Raw genomic sequence first — 22,277 nt, 5'->3', positions numbered from 1 at the left:
AAGGCCCAACCAGGGACTGGAGTTGAAAATTAGCACTAGCTATAAACTCTTTTTGCATCGCATCAGTAGCAAGCTTGTTTTGTACTATGTTGATTTGCAATGTCCCTGTCAAATAAACAATAAATAAAATTAAATAAAATCTCCAGGGGACGTCTCCGTGACCAGTGGCAGCTCGAGACTCCAACTAGTCTCCAGGCCCTTTCTATGCACACCATGAGTCTGAAGTGCGGACACAGCCAGTCACAGAAGTCTCCACAACTCTCTCCAGTGAGGGAAGAGCCACATGTTCAAAATAATGATGGATAATGGACAAATGGCAATAGATTTGAGTCTGTCTATGTTTGTACCATATTTACGCCGCGCCAATAGTGCACGTGTACGCACGGGACAAACATCCACTCCTGCCCTCTGTGATACACAGCTGTAGATACACTGGAGTCACATTCAGGAGCTCCAGTTATCTCCAGAAGCAGTCGATCTCCACACGAGTGTGAAATGATCGACAGTTCTGCTGCGCGACATTTCATCAATAAAACATGAGCTTTGTCCTAAATATAGGAAAGTGTAAAGCAGGTCATGCAGCGTTAGAGCCACAGCAGCATCTGGAAGTGATCGGAACGAGGGCTGAAAGATATATCGTTATCATATCGTTATCGTATCAAGATATGAACATTAAAGGGGCTGGAAGCAAGTTCGCCATTTTATACTCACTACTGCCACCTCAGGCCATATGTGTAACTGCACCTTCTATATTAAGCTCGTGCATGACGGCAATTCGGGCCGAAGTGACACATTTTTGACTGACCGTACAGGATTTTAGAGGCAGTTGTGGTGAACAGGTCTGAGCTCATTCTACACATTAGGACATGGCTGGAACATGTAGGGGGAGGAAAATACTTAATTTTAACATTTTTAAACTCCTTATTGTCCCTTTAAGAACATTATAATTGAAAAAGCAAGATATAAATGACACAGATTTTCATCAATAAAGCTCTTTTGTATTATGTTTTCATTTTTCTGAGACAGGCTTGGTTTTCACCTTACCCATAGTTATATCGTATCGATATCGAGATATGACATTTTGTCCATATCGTTCAGCCCTAATTACATTTTACAAGAACTTAAACCACTTGGATCATTTGCATAAGATCCATTAATGCGGCTGTGATGAGTAATATGAGTAATAATTGAACAGTGCAGTTTATAAGGAGTTGTTTGTTTAACACATTCTGACATTTGTGCAGTTGCTCTGATTATATTTGTCCGGTTGGTGCTGACATTAAATCGGTTGCAGGGGGTTATGGAGCGTGTATTGTACCACAGAGCTTCCTGGTTGTTCCTCTGCTGGGTTGGGAAGGTTCAGAATGTCCTTCCTTACTTGGATAGTGGAGTCTCTGAGTCTCTGAAGCCCGTTTCTCCTGGTGTTCCTGCAGGTGAGCTGTGAGGATGCGCTGCCTGGCCGCTCGGGTCAACTACAAGACCCTGATCATCATCTGCGCCCTGTTCACGCTCATCACCGTGTTACTGTGGAACCGCTGCTCCACGGACACCTCCCTGCGCTTCTTACCCCGCGCCGCCCTGGTGCCCCCCAGCCCCCGGGACACGGGCGGGTCCAGCCTCAGCAGCCAGCAGCAGCAGCAGCCGCCGCAGCCTCCCGAGCCGCCGCCCGTGGCCGGAGCCAAGCTGGAGGAGATCGACTGCCTGATCAACGACGAGGCCACGGTCAAAGGCCGGCGCGAGGGCTCCGAGGTCTACTTCCCCTTCAGCTGGATGGAGAAGTACTTCGAAGTCTACGGCAAAGTGGTGCAGTACGACGGCTACGAGCGCTTCGAGTTCCAGCACAGCTACTCCAAGGTGTACGCGCAGAGGGAGCCCTACCATCCCAACGGCGTCTTCATGTCCTTCGAGGGCTACAACGTGGAGGTGCGGGACCGGGTCAAGTGCATCAGCGGAGTGGAAGGTGAGACGCTTTTGTTTGTGGATATTCTTCTTTATTTCTCAGCTATAACTCTGTGTGTGAAGCTTCTGAACTGTACAATGTGTCTGTGTTGATCTGTAACAGCAGGGGGCGCTGTGTGAGGACGATCACGCTTTATTTAGTGGGTACTTCAGAGGGAGCAGATTCCAAAACAAAAATTATTGATCTCACAATGAAGACATTCACTTGTTATCAGCTCTCTAGAAACTCTCAGGGAGAGCAAAATAAAATGTGCAATCAAAGAACAGGGTAAGGTGCAAGCAGTTAAATGAAATAATCCTCCAGTGAGGTGATGGTGACCATCGCCCACTGCTCCTTACGGGCCCTGGGAGCATCCAAGGATGGGTCAAATGCTGAGGAAAAATATCCCTAGAGGAACAATAGGAAGGAAGGACTTTATTTGTATAGCAGCTTCACAAAGCGCTTTACATGAGACAATTTTACATTTACTCCATAAACGGTGGTGGTAAGAATCTACGTAATAGCTTCAATTTCCCCTGGGGAAATAATAAATATTTTCTGGAGGTATTTTGCAAACCCGGAAGACACGACACTTGGATTCAGTTAACTCCGCCCCATCTCTCTGAGCTAATCTGCCCCTGCATTGTGAGCAGTAAAAGAAATATAAATAAACAGCAATAAGTGAAGTTACTTCACAATACAGTTATAAGGAGTTGACATCTGCAACACAGCTTCATAAATGGCTAACACACACGCTAACACACACGCTAACACGCACGCTAACACGCACGCTAACACGCACGCTAACACGCAAGCTAACACGCACGCTAACACGCACGCTAACACGCGCGCCAACACGCGCGCCAACACGCACGCTAACACGCAAGCTAACACGCACGCTAACACGCAAGCTAACACGCACGCTAACACGCGCGCTAACACGCACGCTAACACGCGCGCTAACACGCGCGCTAACACGCGCGCTAACACGCGCGCTAACACGCGCGCTAACACGCGCGCTAACACGCGCGCTAACACGCGCGCTAACACGCGCGCTAACACGCGCGCTAACACGCGCGCTAACACGCGCGCTAACATGTGTTTTGATTGACTCGCCGCTCTGTCCTGGCCGCTCCATCAGGTGTTTACATTATGGGACTGCCGTTGGTTATAAAAGTGAATCCAACATCCATCAGCGACAGTCACAGAAAAACACTATTTTGGTGAAAGTCACCGAATCCCGGAGAGAAATTCCAACTTCTAGCAAGTGGCCTCTTCTTTAGGAAGGTTGAAAAAAGTCCTGTAACTCTCGTAGCCACGGAACACGCTTTTTTCCGTGTCATGACCGTTAGGTAAGAAAAAAACAGCCGTGTCCAGAGTAGGTTAGAAAGAGCTCCTTCTTAACAACTTTCAGGGCACTTCCTTTTTGAATTTTTTGAATTTCTTTTTTTCTTACACAGAAATAATGAAAAAGCTGTTTCATAAATTTAAATCAGGCTGTAAGGCATTACATTACAGACGTCGGGCTCTTCCTGTTTGACACTATGATGCAAAAAAACGTCAGAGTGTCACAACTCAGCTGTTTTCCAGCAGAGGGCGGAGCAGCTGCTCGGAGAGCAGGATTCAGGAGGATTACTGAGAACTGTGTGAATGAAGCCACAAACCACTCTGGGCGTGTTTTTGAAGGAAAGAGCATTACAGCATGGATAAAAGCTCCAAAAAGTAAATGTTGCCTGATATAGGCCCTTGAGTCCAGTATTTGCACTAGCATGATGCACTTCTCGTGTTGCATAAATCTCTTACTACACAACCACATGACTTAGAGGTTCTTGGCCGGAGCCCTAGTCCCAGACAAATCACCTTTGTCCACACAAATATCTGCTAAAATGACAAAAGGTTGCATGAAGTTCAGAAATCCTGCTCAGAGTTAGTCCAGGCGTCCGTGACTCGAGTGTCCGAGGTGACCGTCCGCCGGGACATGGTCTCTGATCAGAGCACGTCTGGACCGGCGCCGTCCCACCAGCAGATGGGCCATTTTCCAAACGACTTCTGCTGGAGACAAATGGCCCGTCACAAATCCTCGTTTTGATCTCTGCTAAATCACAAAGGTTCGCGGGACGTTATCAAGCGGACGGATCACGCGACTCCATCTCTGGCGCTGCTCCGCCAACGCCATTAGCCTCACGATTAACCTCGCCGACCCGGTAATGAATCACGTAAAGCCTGTGTTTGCGGAGGCTGCTGGGTATCATTCATCTGTTGTTATTCCACTTCAAAAGTCCATCTTCAGCTCAGTTTTCGCCACAACGCTTCTTAAATAATTGCCCGGGCAGATCAATAGCTCATTTGAAAAGGCTGTTAGTTCAGAGCACATTGTCATCAATAAAGTGGCCCCTCCGCTCACGGCCAGACAAAGGCTGGACGCTCTCCTCGCATTAGACAAATTGAAAATTCTTCATCCTTAAGCAACTTATTCCAGTCGTTTGTGCTCAGACGTGCAGGCTTTGTCAGGCCACTGGCAGAACATTCAGTCGAGGCTTATTTAAAAGAACTTTCTTTGCCGTTTTTGGCACATTTGTCCAGTGGAGCTTCCCCGATGTGTTGGGATTAAAGCACTGTCCTGGTGCGACCGGACACACAGTCTTTCTATTCTGTCCCAGCAAATCGAGTTCTTTAAATCGGCGTTTCTTAGGCCTGTCATGATAACAAAATCTGAAGTTCGATATGTTGAGGCAGGAAATGATCACGATAAACGATATTTCATTTCATTTCATTTATTAATTTATTTGAATGGGACAGTGCATATTAATGAACAGACAACTAGTGCTGAAAATATGCCGGATTTAGCTCAAGGCTAATTTCCATCCGCTGTCCCATGAGGTAAAAAAACAAGACAAGAACATACAAAATCTAAAACACATAAGCCACAACACACAGCAGTGCATTACAGACAAACCAGGCGAGGACAACAACTACACAATCCATAAAGTGCATCCCTTTCATAGGCCACTCCCCTCGTCCCGCCCACTCACACACCTGTACCTGCAAGTATTTAAAAATATGTTCCTGTCTAATGCCTCTTAATGGTCACACCTTTGTTGTCTCTTTAACCCCTTAACTCCCACCTGAAGCGAGCACATTTTCTCCAGTTTGGCTTTACCCCAATCCAAAAGCTTCTGGAAAAAAAGGTGTGAAAATAGCAACAAAACTGAGACGAAAACAATGATGGAAATGTGACAAAAAAGTGACGAAAAATTAATGAAAAAGTGACGAAAAATGGATGAAAAAGTGGCAAAAATGTCACAAAAATGTCACAAGAAATTGACAAAAAATGTACGAAAAAATGACAAAAATGTGACCAAAAATGACCAAAAAATGACAAAAATGTGACAAAATGTGACAAAAAATTACAAAAATATGACAAAAAAATGACAAAAATGTAGCAAAACAAAGACCAAAATTTGATAAAAAATGTGACAGAAAAAATGAAGGAAAAAAAATGTGATAAAAATTTGACAAAAAATTTGACAAAAATGTGTTAAAAAATTGATGGAAAAAATGACCAAAATGTGACAAAAAATGACCAAAATGTAGCAAAACAATGACAAAAATTTGATAAAAAATTGACAAAAAAATGAAAAAAAATTGACAGAAAAAATGAAAAAAAAAAATTAGCCTGGCTAACACCAGACTAAAATCACAAGTGATATTTAGTCTGGGGATCACCAATTCATTTTCTCGTAGGAGAGGTGTGGTTTACGATCGTCCATAGTCGTTTATTGGGCGATACGAAAAAAAAAAAAAAGTCTCATGCGTCTGCACGTAGCCATGGCCAATCGTATCATCGTATGAGATGACGTATGACGTACCCGCTGTAAACTTTTGAGCTAAATTATTTAGAACAAGGTCTAAAGCTTGATCAAAAAATACCATTGTGTCTGCTACTGTTATGTTGGATCAGCAAATAAACTTTTTTTTTTTTTATCCGTAAATAAACTACAAGCTTCCGTATATCGAATAGCGTCATCGTCTTGCCGTCCCTTCTCGTTCTGTGATTGGTTCCCAAATCCACCGGAAAATTTCGGCCATGGTCCCCAGGCTGTTGTGCAGTTTGAAATAATTCGAGCGCACACAGCAGCCTGGCGTTAGCCAGGTTAATAAAAAATGACAAAAAATTGGCCAAAAATGTGATAAAAAATTGATGAAAAAATGACAAAAATATGACAAAAAATGACAAAAATGTAGCAAAACAATGACAAAAATGTGATAAAAAATGGACAAAAAAATGTGACGGAAAAAAAGAAAAAAAAATGTGATAAAAATGGGACAAAAAATGACCAAAAAAAATGGACAAAAATGTGATAAAAAATGGACAAAAAAATGACCAAAATGACCAAAATGTAGCAAAACAATGACAAAAATTTGATAAAAAATGTACAAAAAAATGAAAAAAATGTGACAGAAAAAATGAAAAAAAAAAGTGATAAAAATTTGACAAAAAATGACAAAAAATTGGACAAAAATGTGATAAAAATTGATGAAAAATGTGACAAAAAATGACAAAAAAGTTGAGTTGAATACCCAACAAAAAAATGATGGAAAAAAAATCTGATGAAAAAGATCCTCTCGGTTCAGGCGGGAGTTAAGAGGTTAAATGAGACGTAGGTGCTGCTTTCTCTAACGGTCATGGGTCGAGTGTTCCAACTAGAACAAGCCTTAATGGAAACACCTCCGGAACTGTACCTCACAGTCCCCCCTGACTGTTGATCGAGTGCTGGACTCACAATTTCTTTTTTTTAATAAATTCCCGAAAAGGAGGCGGGGCCTGGTCATGTAGCACTCTATAAAGAAGGCAATTCATGTTAAAACATTTCAGTATATTCATGTATATTTGTTAATTAGAGCACATATGTGAAAAGACTGGGGTTTTTGATCAAGTACCTTAGTTCCGTTAGTGCTGAGTAGAGATGAGACGATATTGAAATTTGGGGTGACGATTAACGATATTGCGATATTTGTCTGTGGTTTAAAATAGGGCTGGGCGATTAATCGAATTTGAATCTAATCATGATTTAATATAGGTCGATCACGATAATCGCGTGGTGCGTTTTAATCGAGGAGAATTGCCCAGTCCTGTCTGGTGCTGGTGCAGCTGCAGCGCCTGTCAGGGCAATCCCAGGGAAACACTCGCCCCCAGGACGGCACATGAGGACCTGTTGATTTTACTGTAGAATCTGCTACAAAGTCGCGTCTAAAGGTAAAACAGAAGCACGTGAGGAGCCTCAGAGACCAGGACACACAAGGGGATGAAGAGTTTACCTTTAAGAGGAAACTATCGAACTGTTTGGACCATGTGGGTTTGTTAAGTTGTTAGCGCTTCACTCCATGACAGCGTGGCCTTTGAGGCTCCGCCCACAAACATGCGCTCGCTGTGCTTCTGACACTCTTCAAACATTACATTTTTTGCGTCTCCAGATCCGAAAATGGAGATTAAACAATATGGGGAAAATAATCGTGATAATTTTTTTTCCATCATCGCCCAGCCCTAAGCTAAATGTATAAACCACTTATAAAATCCACTGCTTTGCCTCAGGAGTTGCATGAATGTATGAGCTGTAGCTCCACATAAAGATAACTGACGCTTGTGCTTTGGGCGACTTGTATTATTAATAAGATTCCCCATGTTAGTTTTGGAAAATGCCAGTGAGGTAAGTCTGTTTTATTCCAGTTTGTAGCGACTGAAGTGTTTTAGGATCAAACGTTACACATTTCCACTTTCATACAAGTTTCCCACAAAATCCCTTCTCAATTAACCTTTGAAAGAACTGAAGTTGACCCAGTCGTAACGTCGTATTCCCAGTCCCCGCGGTTGTGTTCTTTCAGTTCTACATCAGCCAAAGTCTGTCCCGTGACGCCGGACCCTCGACTCCAGACTCACTTCTCTAAAATACTGTTGTGGTGCAGCTCACTTTGTTTATTTAGCCTGTGAGAAGGATGCTCTCTATAGTCCCTCTGTAGAAGAACCTCACAGTGATGTCAGGATGCTCTCTACACTGAGAAAAATAAAACATTGGCTTAATCTGCAAATTGTTTAGAAATCATTTACATCTGCATTTTACTAGTTGTTCATAATGATATATATTCATTAGTCCAACTATAAATGTTTCATCTGTAACTGTGAACATTTTAAATTGGTTCAACAAAAAAATGTTCGTGAGTTGAATGTTCAAAGGTTCATTGAGTCAATTTAAAACTCTTCAATTAGCAGATATGAGCCAATTTAAATTTTTTCATTGAACCAATGTACTTTTAATAGCTTAATCAATGCCATTTATTGATTTCATTTAAATTGATTAATTTTATTAAAACACATTTGGATTAATTTACTTTTTTATTACCAAAGACATTGTATGTACAAATGCAAATTGCAATATTTTGTAATATGAGTAATGTAGGTACACAAACATTTCATTCTTTCTAATTTTTCAATTCTTGGCTCAAGGTTCAAAAGCTGGTTAAACATTTTGAGAAAAAGTGTTAAAACTGTAGTATAATGTATTTAGCCACATTGTTATGCATTTTCAAACACTTGCACAGCAAAACTGGATGAACAAGAATTTTCCAAGAAAAAAAAACTGTGCAGCCAAGGTACAGCATACTAATCACTGCATCAGTGTCCCTGTGATCCGTGTTCATTTCTTGTTATCCAGTCCCATGAGTACCTTCAGGATGAATTCAACTGTGCGTTCACATTTCTTTGGGTACTTCATGTTGAGGCGTTATGAGTCCGAATTGCAAAGTCTTGAACCATTGAATGCAGATCTGTCACAATCTTCACGATGGGTGTTACGACGACTGCCATCGGCTCTTCCTCCACACGGAAATCTTGCTGAATCTGCAAAACATGAGGGGAATAACACATATTAGAATTTACAAATAATGCAGTGATTTTCATGGTCAGGTCTAAACCCGGCTAAACTAAGCCTTAACCAGGTCAAACAGAGTCTGAATGAGCCACTGGTATTTTAACTTTGTAATTACAGTATGAGGGTTTTGTAAATAACATTACTGCAGCTGTAGATAAAACTGAAAATACATGTATTAAAGGGGAGCTCTGAGAAAGTATGTAAGTAAGTATGTCCGCTCTCAAAATATCCAAATCAGTAATAAATCTGCACTTCAAGTTAAACACAAACCAGAATCTTACAATATTTGAAATGTCGTTCGTCTTCTCTTTCTATGAAAAAGCCTGATTTCCCCCATTTTGTAAAGTAAAGTTAGAAAATGATACATTCCTATGGTATTTCTTAATCAAAATATAAAGAAGCATATATATACACCAATTTTAGACAAAAGGACTGGCTCCAGTATTTACATGATATTGATCTTTAGCAAAATGTCAGGTATTGCACAGCACTACAAGAGAACTAATTTTAGTTTTTGGGTAAAATAAAACCATATTTCTCCTGCAACTCTAATATCTTCAGCTTTCAGTTCATTTTCTAATATTTGTACAATACCCTTATTCATTTATTTGTTTCTTTGACAGGGACAGTTCAAGAAAACATTGCCAACTCAGTGGCCGATGTTATGTACATAACATCCAAAGGCTTATTTGCAGATTTATTTCAAATGCATTATAGTACATGATTGGCTCTATATGAGGGACTTCTGACTAGATTCTCTGAGAGTCGCTGCTCTTCCTCTCCCGTTATTTCCTCATCGGGGATTAGCAGTGTCTCGTCCAAATTAATGAAAAGCTCTAGATTCCATGGACAGTGAATTACCCATGAACAGTTGAAGGTACATGTTAAAAACATTATGTTGGATGTAAATACTTAACCAAAGAAAAAAGTGAGCCCTTAGCTTGAGGTCAAAAACATCTACCACGATGGAACACTGATGTGTCCTTCAGTGAAGCCTTTACATCCAGTATGATGTTTATGTCACTGACTGTCAGTAACTTACAGCCTGCCATGTAATCTAGAACTATTCATTTATTTGGATGAGACACTTTTAATCTTCCATAGGGAAATAATGGGAGAGGAAGAGCAGTGCCTCCCAGAGAGTCCAGTCTGAAGTCACGTGTCACTTGTGTGAATAGAGCCAATTGTCAGCTCGCACACTTGTCAAAAAAGATCCATTTATTGGCTCTGATCAAATGTAAAACTACAAGATGCACATATGTTATGTAGGCCATTGATCAGGAACCCAGAGAACCAATAAAGAACCGATCAAATAGAGAAATGATTAATAGCATTGTTGCTCAAATCTGAACAGTTAAGTTTTATAAATCATGTAACATTTTCGGTTGTTAATACCATAATATAATAAGACATTTTACAGCTAAGAGCACAATCACTACAAAGACATGGTTATTTTCAAGCCCAGTCATACCTGATGTTCTTTAAATGCGCGTCCACTGGAACAGCATCACTAACTTCAGTACACATGGTGTGTACCTGCATCCAGTGTACCGCTCATGGAAGCCTGTAAAATAATGATTTAACTGTAAACAAGTATGTACAGACATTGTAGTAATTTAAATATATATATTCTTGAAAATGTGTTGGCACAATAAGATTACATAACATTATGCCTTTCAAATAATGCATAGACCGACCTCCTCAAATGGAGATGACCAGCAAACAGGAGTCCTCGTCCTAGTGCTGGTGTGGGGGACGGCTCCTGTGCAGATGAGACACAGAAAAATACATTACTTAACTGTAAATGGTCTCATTTTTTCAGCAAATTTAACACTAAAATGCATATAGTCTTGTGAATTTAATAAATAAGTTAAGAAAAAAAGTGCAACGCATATTCATGCTAAAATTACAAAAAGTACACAATAAAGAACAGCTGAACATTAATTACATTTGCTTGGTTCAGCTTTTTGAACAAACTGTTTTACAAATGACTTTTTATGACTTTTTTATGACAGTCACTTTTGGAAGTTGGGTCAAACATTTTCTGTCCTTTAATTGTAATTACAGGTCATATAATAGTGTTTCAACGCAATCTCCTCGTTTAGGGGCTCATCTGCCCCAAACAGTCGTTTATTATTTCATTCATGCTGCTCACTTTGAGCTCCCTGTGGGGCAGCAGCAGCGGTGGAGGTGACCGGGGCGGAGGAGGCAGTGGGCGCGGTGATGTCGCTGCCGTTCGGAGGCGACCAAGAGCGGAGTGGAGCTGAGCGAACAGGTGGAAGATGTTTCGTGTCGGGGCGCCTGTAGCCGCCGCATCACTCACCGACCCCGCGCACCTTTCCTCTCCCATGGCCCGGGAGAGCTGGCGCTGGGAACGTTCGGCCGCGCTCACTCGCTGTTTCCCCAGAGCCGCGCGCTTAAACCCTTTCCCCGCAGGCCGCGCTCACATCCCGCGGTCTGTCCCGGTGTCACTCCTCTCTCCGCCCCACTCCAGCAGTCACGCTTGTTTCGCAAAATAATCATGCGCGAAGAGGAATAATAAAGAAAAAGAGTTCATGTTCCCTCCCATCGTTCTCAGTGAAGAGACGAACAAAGACTCGATTCGTTCGTGAACGTCACATCACTGGTTTAAGCGCTTGCAAAACACGTTAAGGAATAATATTCATGTCAGCTTAAAGCACAGTAAAGGTAGATAGTATTTATTGTATGCGAGTTGCATTTCAAAGTCCAGGCGATGTCACGACACAAAATGGCGGCTGCGCTTAACCCTCCTAAGTTAGTGTAATATCTAAATCATAAGGGTGCAATTGGTCAAAAATAAAACCTTCACCCTAATACTCATAGCCTACAATATTTTAGAGATTTGATGCACAATCAGTTTATTCCGTTTCAGTGCCAAAACATGTTCAATTAAAATTCAACTTCAGGAGAATTCTAGTTGACGCCTCTGTGCATACATACAGGACACATGTATTAAGTTTACAAGTCTAAATATGCTTTTAACTTACCTTTTCTCGCTGTAAAGTTCCAACAGTGGGTCTGGCCATATCTTGAGTGAAAAGGTCTTGGCCACATTTGAAATCTGGAACACGTGGTGTGTCATCTTCTTCAGCGTTAATTGGTAGAGTCAAGTGCTGCGGTTGTCAGTGCTGCCCCCTGTGTTCGATGGCTCGACGAACGATTGTTCATTCGATCAATTAACTTTTATAAATAACTGTCAATTTGCAATAGACCATTAGATGTACATACAAAAATGTATCAAAACACAATGTTCAATCTATATGGTTTTAATTGGACTAGCCAATTTGATTTTCTTTATTTAAGCCAATAGCAAAGAACATATTGAATCAACAACAGCAGTGTTTTACTTTTTTCAGTGTATAGTCCCTCTGTAGAAGAACCTCACAGTGATGTCAGGATGCTCTCTATAGTCCCTCTGTAGAAGAACCACACAGTGATGACTCTGGTCAGGATGCTCTCTATAGTCCCTCTGTAGAAGAACCTCACAGTGATGACTCTGGTCAGGATGCTCTCTACAGTCCCTCTGTAGAAGAACCTCACAGTGATGGTCAGGATGCTCTCTATAGTCCCTCAGTAGAAGAACCTCACAGTGATGACTCTGGTCAGGATGCTCTCTATAGTCCCTCTGTAGAAGAACCACACAGTGATGACTCTGGTCAGGATGCTCTCTACAGTCCCTCTGTAGAAGAACCTCACAGTGATGGTCAGGATGCTCTCTATAGTCCCTCTGTAGAAGAACCTCACAGTGATGTCAGGATGCTCTCTATAGTCCCTCTGTAGAAGAACCACACAGTGATGACTCTGGTCAGGATGCTCTCTACAGTCCCTCTGTAGAAGAACCTCACAGTGATGGTCAGGATGCTCTCTATAGTCCCTCAGTAGAAGAACCTCACAGTGATGACTCTGGTCAGGATGCTCTCTACAGGCCTGGGTATGTTGTTGCACTGAGGTCGTAGATCCACTGTAGCTCCAGTAGAGCTGGGCAATTAATCACATTTTAATCTAATCGTGATTATATTAAAGGTCGATCACAATAATCGCGTGGTGCGTTTTAATCCAGGAGAATTGGTCAGTCCTGTCACGTTCTGGCAAAAAATCTGGACGGTGCAGCTGTAGAGCCTGTCAGGTCAATCCCAGGGAAACACTCGGCCCAAACAAACAGGAAGCACAGATGACACATGCGGCACCAAGAGGACCTGGAGATTTCACTGTGAAATCAGCTACAAAGTTGTGTTAAAGGGATATTTCAGGATGTTTGACATGGGGCCTCATGTCCTCGTTATCCAGAGTGTTGCTGATTTCTGGAGATATTTTTTTTGTTGTAATTCATGCAGTTCTTATATTTGAAGAGTTTCGTGGTGCTAGGCTAATGCAAGGCTAGCGCATTTCTATGGTATCAGCTAGCCTGCATTAAAAACAGTGTGACCCGCTCCACAGAGCACCTGAGGCAAATCACTTATAACACCAGACTAACCATATAAATGTCTGTGTCCATAGAATCATGTTTGGAATATAACTGACCTGCATCACATGAATGATCGCATTTTGAGGGACTATTTTCTAGCAGATCACTCCGCCGCCGCGTAGCTTATACAACCACGAAGCTGATGCTGCTCAAATATAAGTTCTTTTAAATGCAAAATGGTTAAAATTATTCTATGGACATTATTGGTTTTTTTTTTAATCAAAAATGGAGATCAATCAAATGTGCTTCTCTTTGCCTTAGGTGTGAGATTTTATCTCCAGCCCTGGCATTTAAAGTGATAACCTGGATTCCTGAGTCATGGCTGTGATGGATCCATAATGTCTGGCCTTAAGATAATGTAGGTTTTTAGAACGAATGGCAAATCTGTGTCCAGCCACTCCCTCAGCCTCCTTAATGAGGCCCACGTAGAAGCACAGGGACATTCAGACCCGAAAGGGTTTAGGCTGAAGTGAAAACTTATTACGCCTAACCCAGTTTACAGACTTCCACGAGAGAGAAAACACAAACATTAATAATGAACAATATCAAGTGTCAAACAGAAGAGAAATAAGCGTGTATCTGGAGTTTGTAACATCAATTTCAATATTCCAACAAATATGTTACATACATTTGTTATATGTTCATTTAGTTGAAACTAAATCATGTTATTATTTTGTATTTATTTTATTTGATGTTTTTCTTACTTTATTTATCCTAAGCTTATATATTCTTGAATTTTAGCAGCTTTAAACAGCTTTTTGAAAGCTTTGACTGTTTGGGACAGTTTTAACTGATCTTCCAGGTCGTTCCACAGATTAACACCTCTCACAGAAACACATCCACTCTTTTTATTCTTTTTAGCTTTTGCTTTTTTGAAAATAGCAGTTCCTCGGAGGTTATACTGACTTCCTGTGTTCAAAAAGCTCCTGGAGGAGGGAGAAGATTATTATATGCTTTGTGCACTAATACTAATGTATTTAGATCAACAAGATCATGGACTTTCAGTCGGCTCAGCTCTACAAAGACAGGGTTCGTTGGTGATAGAAATCTGCTTTAGTGATCATTCTTATTGCCTTTTTGTGGAGTAGGAAAACAGGATGAGTATTGGATTTATAATTGTTTCCCCGTATTTCCAGGCCATAATTTAGGTAAGGAAGTATGAGGGAGTTATACAGTAATAGAAGAGATTTTTTATCGAGTACAGTTTTCATTTTGCCAATAAGCCGAATGGCCAGCTCGGGTCACCTGTTGCATTATGGGTAATGGAATTTATTTCAAACAGTATTGATAGTTGGCGTAAAGCAAAGAAGAAAGCTCTGATTTGGACCGTTTTAACCGCTGGAAAGTTGATGATATAAAGTGCTTTTGTCGTCGCCGTGGAGTTTGTTACAATATTAGCATGAAGTCTATTTTTACACCAGGGCTGAGAGATGTAGACCTGCTTCAAAGTGACACCAGTCCTTGTTCACAGAGTTGGAAAAACTCTGTGAGAAAAACATTTGTGATCCTTGAAGGCGACTGTTGGACAAAGTGCAGGGTCTGAAACTGTGGCCTCAAGTCGCCGACATTCAGAACATTAAACTGGAATGAGAAATAAACACGTACGGACGAGTTCTTTTTTTTTTTTTGGCAATAAGGAGATGGACAGTAAATGAAATCTTTTTTTATTATTATTGTGACCAGAGAGATCCACGTACACATGCAGGCTATGCCTCTAAATTCACTTTATTTGTATTTTTTACGAGTGATCTGATGGTGAACATGGCTAATCGACACTAATGTGACAGATGGAAATTTACCCACGATATTTAACATCAACATCGTTTAGAAACTTTTCCCTGTGATTTCAAGACGAATTTGATTGATTTAAAAAGTGGCGGTGTCTGTGTCAGGCTGATCCCAGGTCCTGTCGTCCCTCTGTCCACTATGGTCCACTATGGTCCACTATGGTCCGCTATTGTCCGCTCCTGCCTACGGAGCCGCCGTCCTGACGTTTCCCTCACTTTCAAGATATTGACAACATAAATATTTGCATAAATGTCACTTGAGACATATGGTCTTTAAACAAATGCCCGTAAACCTTATGGTCACGGTTATGGCTCTCACACTTCAGTGTTCAGGCTCCACGACCTGAACTCACACATTTCAGTGGCGGAGTGGTTTGTTTGGGCGGAAATGAGGAGCCTGATTGACCCACGCATGCGCAGTCGAGATGGGCCTTCGGCTTATTACAGCAATGGTTTTTGCTCATTTTGTTTTTAATATACTTATATTCGATTTCCATTCAAGTTTTCCATCAATGGTAACTCCTAAAAATGTATTTGTATGAACTCGTTCAATTTCTGTATCATTTATTTTTAGAGTTGTATGATCACTAATTGTTCTATTTCCAAAGATAATATATTTTGTTTTGCTTAGATTCATTGAGAGTTTGTTTAGATCATTAGTTTTAAGACTGTTCTGTTCTAATGTACAGGAGCTCCACTATGTCTGTGCTAAAGCGCCGTGTGGACCGACACTTATGAACCTTTGCCTGACCTAAGTTTTGCTGCTTCTTTTCCTTCTCTGTCTTGACTAAAATCTATATTAGTTTTTCTGAAAGACATATAAATGTAGCTGCAAACATTGAGCATTTCAGTGTTTTCCTATGCGAGTTTGGCAAAGTATAGATCAATACCGTCCCCTGGAGATCCTCTGCACAGACATGACGGGTCTGAGAACGTCTAATAAACAATCTGACAACTTTACAGCTCGTTGTGCGCTGGAGTTTTGTCGTGTTTTGTGCAGGAGCTGCTGTAACCATCGTTATCTCGATGAGAGCCTGTAACTGCGACGAGAGTTTTTACTGTTGCACACTCGTGTTTAATGTGCCTTCTGCCGCGGGATTGTATCTGTTTGCTTGCACTCGGGTCCCTCATTAAAAGCCGCCTGGACCGGGAGAGGACGTTCGCGGCGTCTCTTTGCTCACGTTCTCCCAGAGTTCATTAGTTAAGGCGAGGCGGCGTCTGGCAGCCCTCAGCGCTCCTTCAGCTCCTCACATTTTGGAGGTGAAAATAGCTCGCATTAATCATTCATCGGGTTGTCACAGACTGGTCTTAAACAAGGTCAGGGGAGCGTTTCCATGGCGACGCCGGGAAAAGTTGGGTAAGCGGGCGCCCCCCCCCCTTAGCATTATCTATTGATGTGTGGATGTCTTTGTTAGATAACGGTAATAATGAGTGCCTGCAGGAGCCGTGAGTCTTATTAGCCCAGATAAAGCCTACAGCCTGTGCTCTATGAGGACAGTTATTAGAACACATCACTTTTACCAAAGCGCCCACAAATCACACTCACACAATCACAGTCAGTGCAGAACATATTTAACAATGGCTTCTTCCTCTTTGACGTCATATTCACTGTTCCACATGGAGATATTTACTCAAAGCTGACGATGTCCAATTGACGGCACAAGTAATTAAAATTAGGGCTGCAAAATATATCGCCAAAAATATCGTATCGCGATATTAGGTGATGCAATATCCGTATCGCAAGATGCCACAATATATCGCATATCACATATCACATAGACACATTTTTTGCAAACTCTGTCAAAAACCAACAATACATTGAACTTAGAAATGTGTAAAAGTTCAGTTTCAGTTAAAGCAGTACTAAGTAATTTGTTTACCTTAATAAATCCTTCCCGTAGCCCCTCTGGGGGTAATACAGATGTTAATGGGATTATTGGAGGGTCTTTCATCGCCCCCTGGTGTCTCTGGCCAGAAAACCACAATTGCAGCTTTCCTGCCTACTGGTCGGAGTCACCAATACACACAAATGGAATCACGAAGAACAGGCTAACAGGCAAAGCTAACTGTGGGCTAGCGTCACTTAAACAGTATTTTCAGCCAAGTTTGAGTGAAAAAGATGATCTCCATTGTGTAATTGGATGAACAATATCCCTCTGTCCCTTTGTCTTTCCTGTCAGCGAAGTATTTACTCTCACGGACAATTAATGAGTAAGAGTAAAATACCGTGACTTGCTACGACACCTGCAGTGGCACTTATGGCCTCGAGGGGCATGAGTTATTTAGTGCTGCTTTAAATATTTACTACTTTAGTTCAATTTTGGCCTTATTTTGGTCCCGATGTAGTGTTTTGACACAATTTGCTAAAACGTAGTTACTTGTGATTTGTGTTTAATTAGAATGGAACATGTCATCTTGAAAAGGTTTAGCAAAATATCGAAATAATATCGTTATTGCGAAATTGCACAGCCGTATCGCATATCGCAAGATACTGCAATATCGTTCAGCCCTAATTAAAATGATCACACTTGTCCTTCCAGAGTAATGATAACAAGGCTGGAAAGAGATATTAAGAGTCAAAATATGTTATATGTTATATGGTAGGTGAATGGGTATCCAGAAACATATCCAGAAGAACAACTTTATCCAAACAGAAGCAGCTCTATGTGCAAACACACACGCGCTGTTTTTATCTATTTATTTATCTATCTATTAATCTTTCAACCAGGAAAGTCCCACTGAGATTAGGAATCTCATCTCCAGGGTAGTCCTGGCCCCAGAGAGGAACCTATTATACATGTTTTAGTGGTAGGGGAAACAGGAGAACCCTGAGGAAACCTACGCAGACACAGGGAGAACATGCAAACTCCACAGGGATCGAGCCTGGGACCTTCTCGCTGTGAAGCACGAGCACTAACCGCTGTGCCACCGTGTCGCCATCACAGTTATGTGTGAACTCGTATACGGTCAGACCGGACACGTCAAAGACACTCCAGCTGCACATCTGCACAGAGTTTGTTCAGAAGCATAGGTGCGTCAGAGCTCTTGCTTGAAAATAACAGTTGTTTTGGTGCTAACTGGCTAACTAGCTGTTTTGGGGCTAACTCCTCTAACTTTGCTTCTGCCAAGTCCTAATGATCTTTAACTCGACCCCATGGTGACCATGCCCAGTGTTTCAGCCTGTATCCTGCTCATGCGCTTGAGTAGAGGGCTGTTATTGGTGTTTAGCACTAAAGGCTAGTGGCTAAAGGCTAGCAATGGTTAGCATTATGAGATTTTTTTTTACTCAGTTTGGACGATCATGATTTTAATCTTTTTTTTTTTTTTAAATAAACTTCTCCTGATCTTTTATAGTCCTGCTCATTAATATTCATAATGTAGCTACAATTAGGCCCATTAAGAAAACATGACATAACCTTTATTTGAAATAGTTATTTTATTCTGCTCAAAAGTAAAATCTCTTAATAATCATGGAGTTTTCAAAAGTGTTTTAGTTTTATTGTCTTCATGCCTCTGCAGTGATTGACGACCGTCTCCATGGAGACTCAAGGGCAAGGGGCGGAGCTAAATGGTGGGCTCAGAGCAGAGTGAGAGAAAGGCACAGGAGCAGAAACTCTTCAAACACTTTGGCCTTTGTGAAGCAGCAGATCGTCAGGAAGTCTCTGCTTCTCCTCTGGACTCATGTCACTACGGAGCGTCTGAAACGCTGATAAAATGGCCGCACATTGGAGGGACATGAAGCGGAGACTCGATTTAGCCATTTTCCAAATCTTCTGTTTTTAAAAGCATGAATTAACTGAATTAATTTGTTCTATCGCCCAGCCCTAGTTAGCATGCTGCGATTGTTTACGGCTCATTGTTATTAACTGTACAGAACTATATTAACTGTACAGAACTATTCACACTCACCAAGCACAGTATTGACTTTATTAGTGCTATGTCTTGTTTTCACCTGATGGATCAGAACTCGAGTCGAGCAGGTCGTCTTGTGACCAGAGGGTCGGCGGTTCAGTCTCCAGTGTCTGCTTGCACTGATGTGTCTGAAAGTGTGAGCGAGAAAGTGAATGGGTTCCTTGATGTAAAGTGCTTTGAGAGCCTAAAGCAGGTAGCAGGCCCCAAACATCTTCCAGCACAGATTATTATAATAACATCAATCAATCAATCTTTATTTATAGAGCGCTTTTCATACACAGGTGCATCGCAAAGTGCTTTGACATTTTAAAAAAACATTAAAAACATGAGCTCCTGTCCCTGCTTTAATGTTCAGGTAAAGAAACACTGCTGTGTCTTTGTAAACGTCACTGAGCTGATGAAGCTGATCCTCCAGGACCATCTGAACTCTCCAATAATACTGTCTGATTACATTTACTCTGTGGTTTGATCTTTTCACAATCAGGTTCATTGAATCCCTGCGAAGTATCTCCTCATGCGCGGCAGGACGTGAGGCTTGATTACTTATTGTTAATTGGAAATCATCAGGACTAATGAAAGGTTTTTATCATTTCCATAATCATAATGTAATATTTATCAGAACACACGAGCGGAGAACGGTTTCCTCAAGCCTTCAGCTCCGGGACGAGGCTCAGTGGGACGTCCAGCTTGGATTACTCTTCCTGTTGGTCAGATTAACGAAATGAGCCTTGTGAACGTCGCCTCTGGACGGGATTATTTTATGAACCGTCATCTTTAAGTGTCCGAGTTGTAATTACAGAAAGATAAAGTCTGTGGAATAGGGACATTTCATTTGCCAGCCCGGACCACATCGGAGGAGCGGAGGATTGTGCAGTCAAGGTCATTCTCGGGTCAGTCGATTATGGAACAGACGCGATGCCACGTGAACGGCGTTTTGAGATCTTTCACTCTGGTCGTTTGGAGAGTGTTGGTTTACTGACCCCTCGTGTGGATGATACTGGACTGAGCAAATATTTAACACCTTAACGTTCACCGAGCACATTTTACTCCAGTTTTCCCAAATTTGAAAGCTTCTCGAGTGTGCAGCCTACAGGCCAGTGAAGCGCCTCATTTGAAAGCTAAGACCTACAAAACTCGTCCAAGATTCTTTCTTGTTTTTGTTACCTCGTCATGCAAGAGGAGAGAGGAGGAGAGAAAAGGAGAGAAGAGGAGAGGAGGAGAGAAGAGGAGAGGAGGAGAGAAGAGAAGAGAAGAGGAGAGAAGAGGAGAGAAGAGGAGAGAGGAGGAGAGAAGAGGAGAGAAGAGGAGGAGAGAAGAGGAGAGAGGAGGAGAGAGGAGGAGAGAGGAGGAGAGAAGAGGAGAGAAGAGGAGAGAGGAGGAGAGAAGAGGAGGAGAGAAGAGGAGGAGAGAAGAGGAGGAGAGAAGAGGAGGAGAGAAGAGGAGAGAAGAGGAGAGAGGAGGAGAGAGGAGGAGAGAAGAGGAGAGAAGAGGAGAGAGAAGAGGAGGAGAGAAGAGGAGGAGAGAAGAGGAGAGAAGAGGAGAGAGGAGGAGAGAGGAGGAGAGGAGAGAAGAGGAGAGAAGAGGAGAGAGGGGAGAGAGAAGAGGAGAGAGGGGAGAGAGAAGAGGAGAGAGGGGAGAGAGAAGAGGAGAGAAGAGGAGAGAAGAGGAGAGAGGGGAGAGAGAAGAGGAGAGAAGAGGAGAGGAGGAGAGAAGAGGAGAGAAGAGGAGAGAGGGGAGAGAGAAGAGGAGAGAAGAGGAGAGAGGAGGAGAGAGAAGAGGAGAGGAGAGAGGAGTGAGGAGGAGAGAAGAGGAGAGAAAAGGAGAGAGAAGAGGAGAGAGGAGAGAAAAGGAAAGAGGAGAGAAGAGGAGAGAGGAGGAGAGGAGAGAGGAGGAGAGGAGAGAAGAGGAGAGAGGAGGAGAGAAGAGAGGAGGAGAGAGGAGAAGAGGAGAGAGGAGGAGAGAAGAGAGAGGAGGAGAGGAGAGAAGAGGAGAGAGGAGGAGAGGAGAGAGGAGGAGAGAGGAGAAGAGGAGAGAGGAGGAGAGAAGAGAGAGGAGGAGAGGAGAGAAGAGGAGAGAAGAGGAGAGAGGAGGAGAGAGGAAAGAAGAGGAGAGAAGAGAAAAGGAGAGAGAAGAGGAGAGAGGAGGAGAGAGGAGAGGAGAGAAGAGGAGAGAGGAGGAGGAGAGAGGAGAAGAGGAGAGAGGAGGAGAGAAGAGAGAGGAGGAGAGGAGAGAAGAGGAGAGAGGAGGAGAGAGGAAAGAAGAGGAGAGAAGAGAAAAGGAGAGAGGAGGAGAGAGGAGGAGAGAGAAGAGAAGAGGAGGAGAGGAGAGAAGAGGAGTGAGGAGGAGAGAGGAGGGGAGAGGAGGAGAGTGGAGGAGAGAGGAGGAGAGAAGAGGAGAGAGGAGAAGAGGAGAGAGGAGGAGAGAAGAGGAGAGAGGAGGAGAGAGGAGGAGAGAAGAGGAGAGAAGAGGAGAGAGGAGGAGAGAGGAGAAGAGAAGAGGAGAGAAGAGGAGAGAGGAGGAGAGGAGAGAGGAGGAGAGAAGAGAGGAGGAGAGAAGAGGAGAGAAGAGAGAGGAGGAGAGAGAAGAGGAGAGAGAGGGAGGAGAGGAGAGAGGAGGAGAGAAGAGAGGAGGAGAGAAGAGGAGAGAAGAGAGAGGAGGAGAGAGAAGAGGAGAGAGAGGAGGAGAAGAGGAGAGAGGAGAGAGAGGTGAGAAGAGGAGAGAGGAGGGAGAGAGGAGAGGAGAGAAGAGGAGAGAAGAGGAGAGGAGAGGAGAGAAGAGGAGAGAGGAGAAGAGGAGAGATGAGGAGAGAAGAGGAGAGAGAGAGAGGAGGAGAGGAGAGAAGAGGAGAGAGGAGAAGAGGAGAGGAGAGAGGAGGAGAGAGAGAGGAGAAGAGGAGAGAAGAGGAGAGAGGAGGAGAGAGAAGAGGAGAGAGGAGGAGAGAGGAGGAGAGAAGAGGAGAGAAGAGGAGGAGGAGAGAGAAGAGGAGAGAGGAGGAGAGAGGAGGAGAGAGAAGAGGAGAGAGGAGAGAGGAGGAGAGAGAGGAGAGAGGAGGAGAGAGAAGAGGAGAGGAGGAGAGAAGAGGAGAGAGGAGGAGAGAGAAGAGGAGAGGAGAGTTAATCAGAAAGGAGAGTGTTTCACAAACCCCCCGAAATCTCTGTTTCTAGAAAAAAAAAAATCAGTGATTTTGATCCAAACTAGCCTCTGTTTAGCTTAGATTTCTCAGGAAC

General features: G+C 42.6%; 1 protein-coding gene across 1 annotated transcript in view; it reads left to right on the top strand.

Annotated features, from left to right (window-relative positions):
- glceb (glucuronic acid epimerase b) overlaps positions 1-22,277 on the top strand; it is a 142,990-nt gene that overhangs the window by 75,481 nt on the left and 45,232 nt on the right. The window contains exon 3 of the mRNA XM_079555112.1: positions 1,434-1,960. Within this exon, the coding sequence (XP_079411238.1) occupies positions 1,447-1,960 (514 nt within the window). The 5' untranslated portion in view covers positions 1,434-1,446. The remainder of the gene's footprint in view (positions 1-1,433; positions 1,961-22,277) is intronic.

This window comes from Gobius niger (genome assembly GCF_951799975.1).
Source record: "Gobius niger genome assembly, chromosome: 4".
NCBI classification, from domain to species: domain Eukaryota; kingdom Metazoa; phylum Chordata; class Actinopteri; order Gobiiformes; family Gobiidae; genus Gobius; species Gobius niger.
The sequence above is the reverse complement of the archived record's forward strand: the minus strand, read 5'-3'. Positions and strand labels throughout refer to the sequence as shown.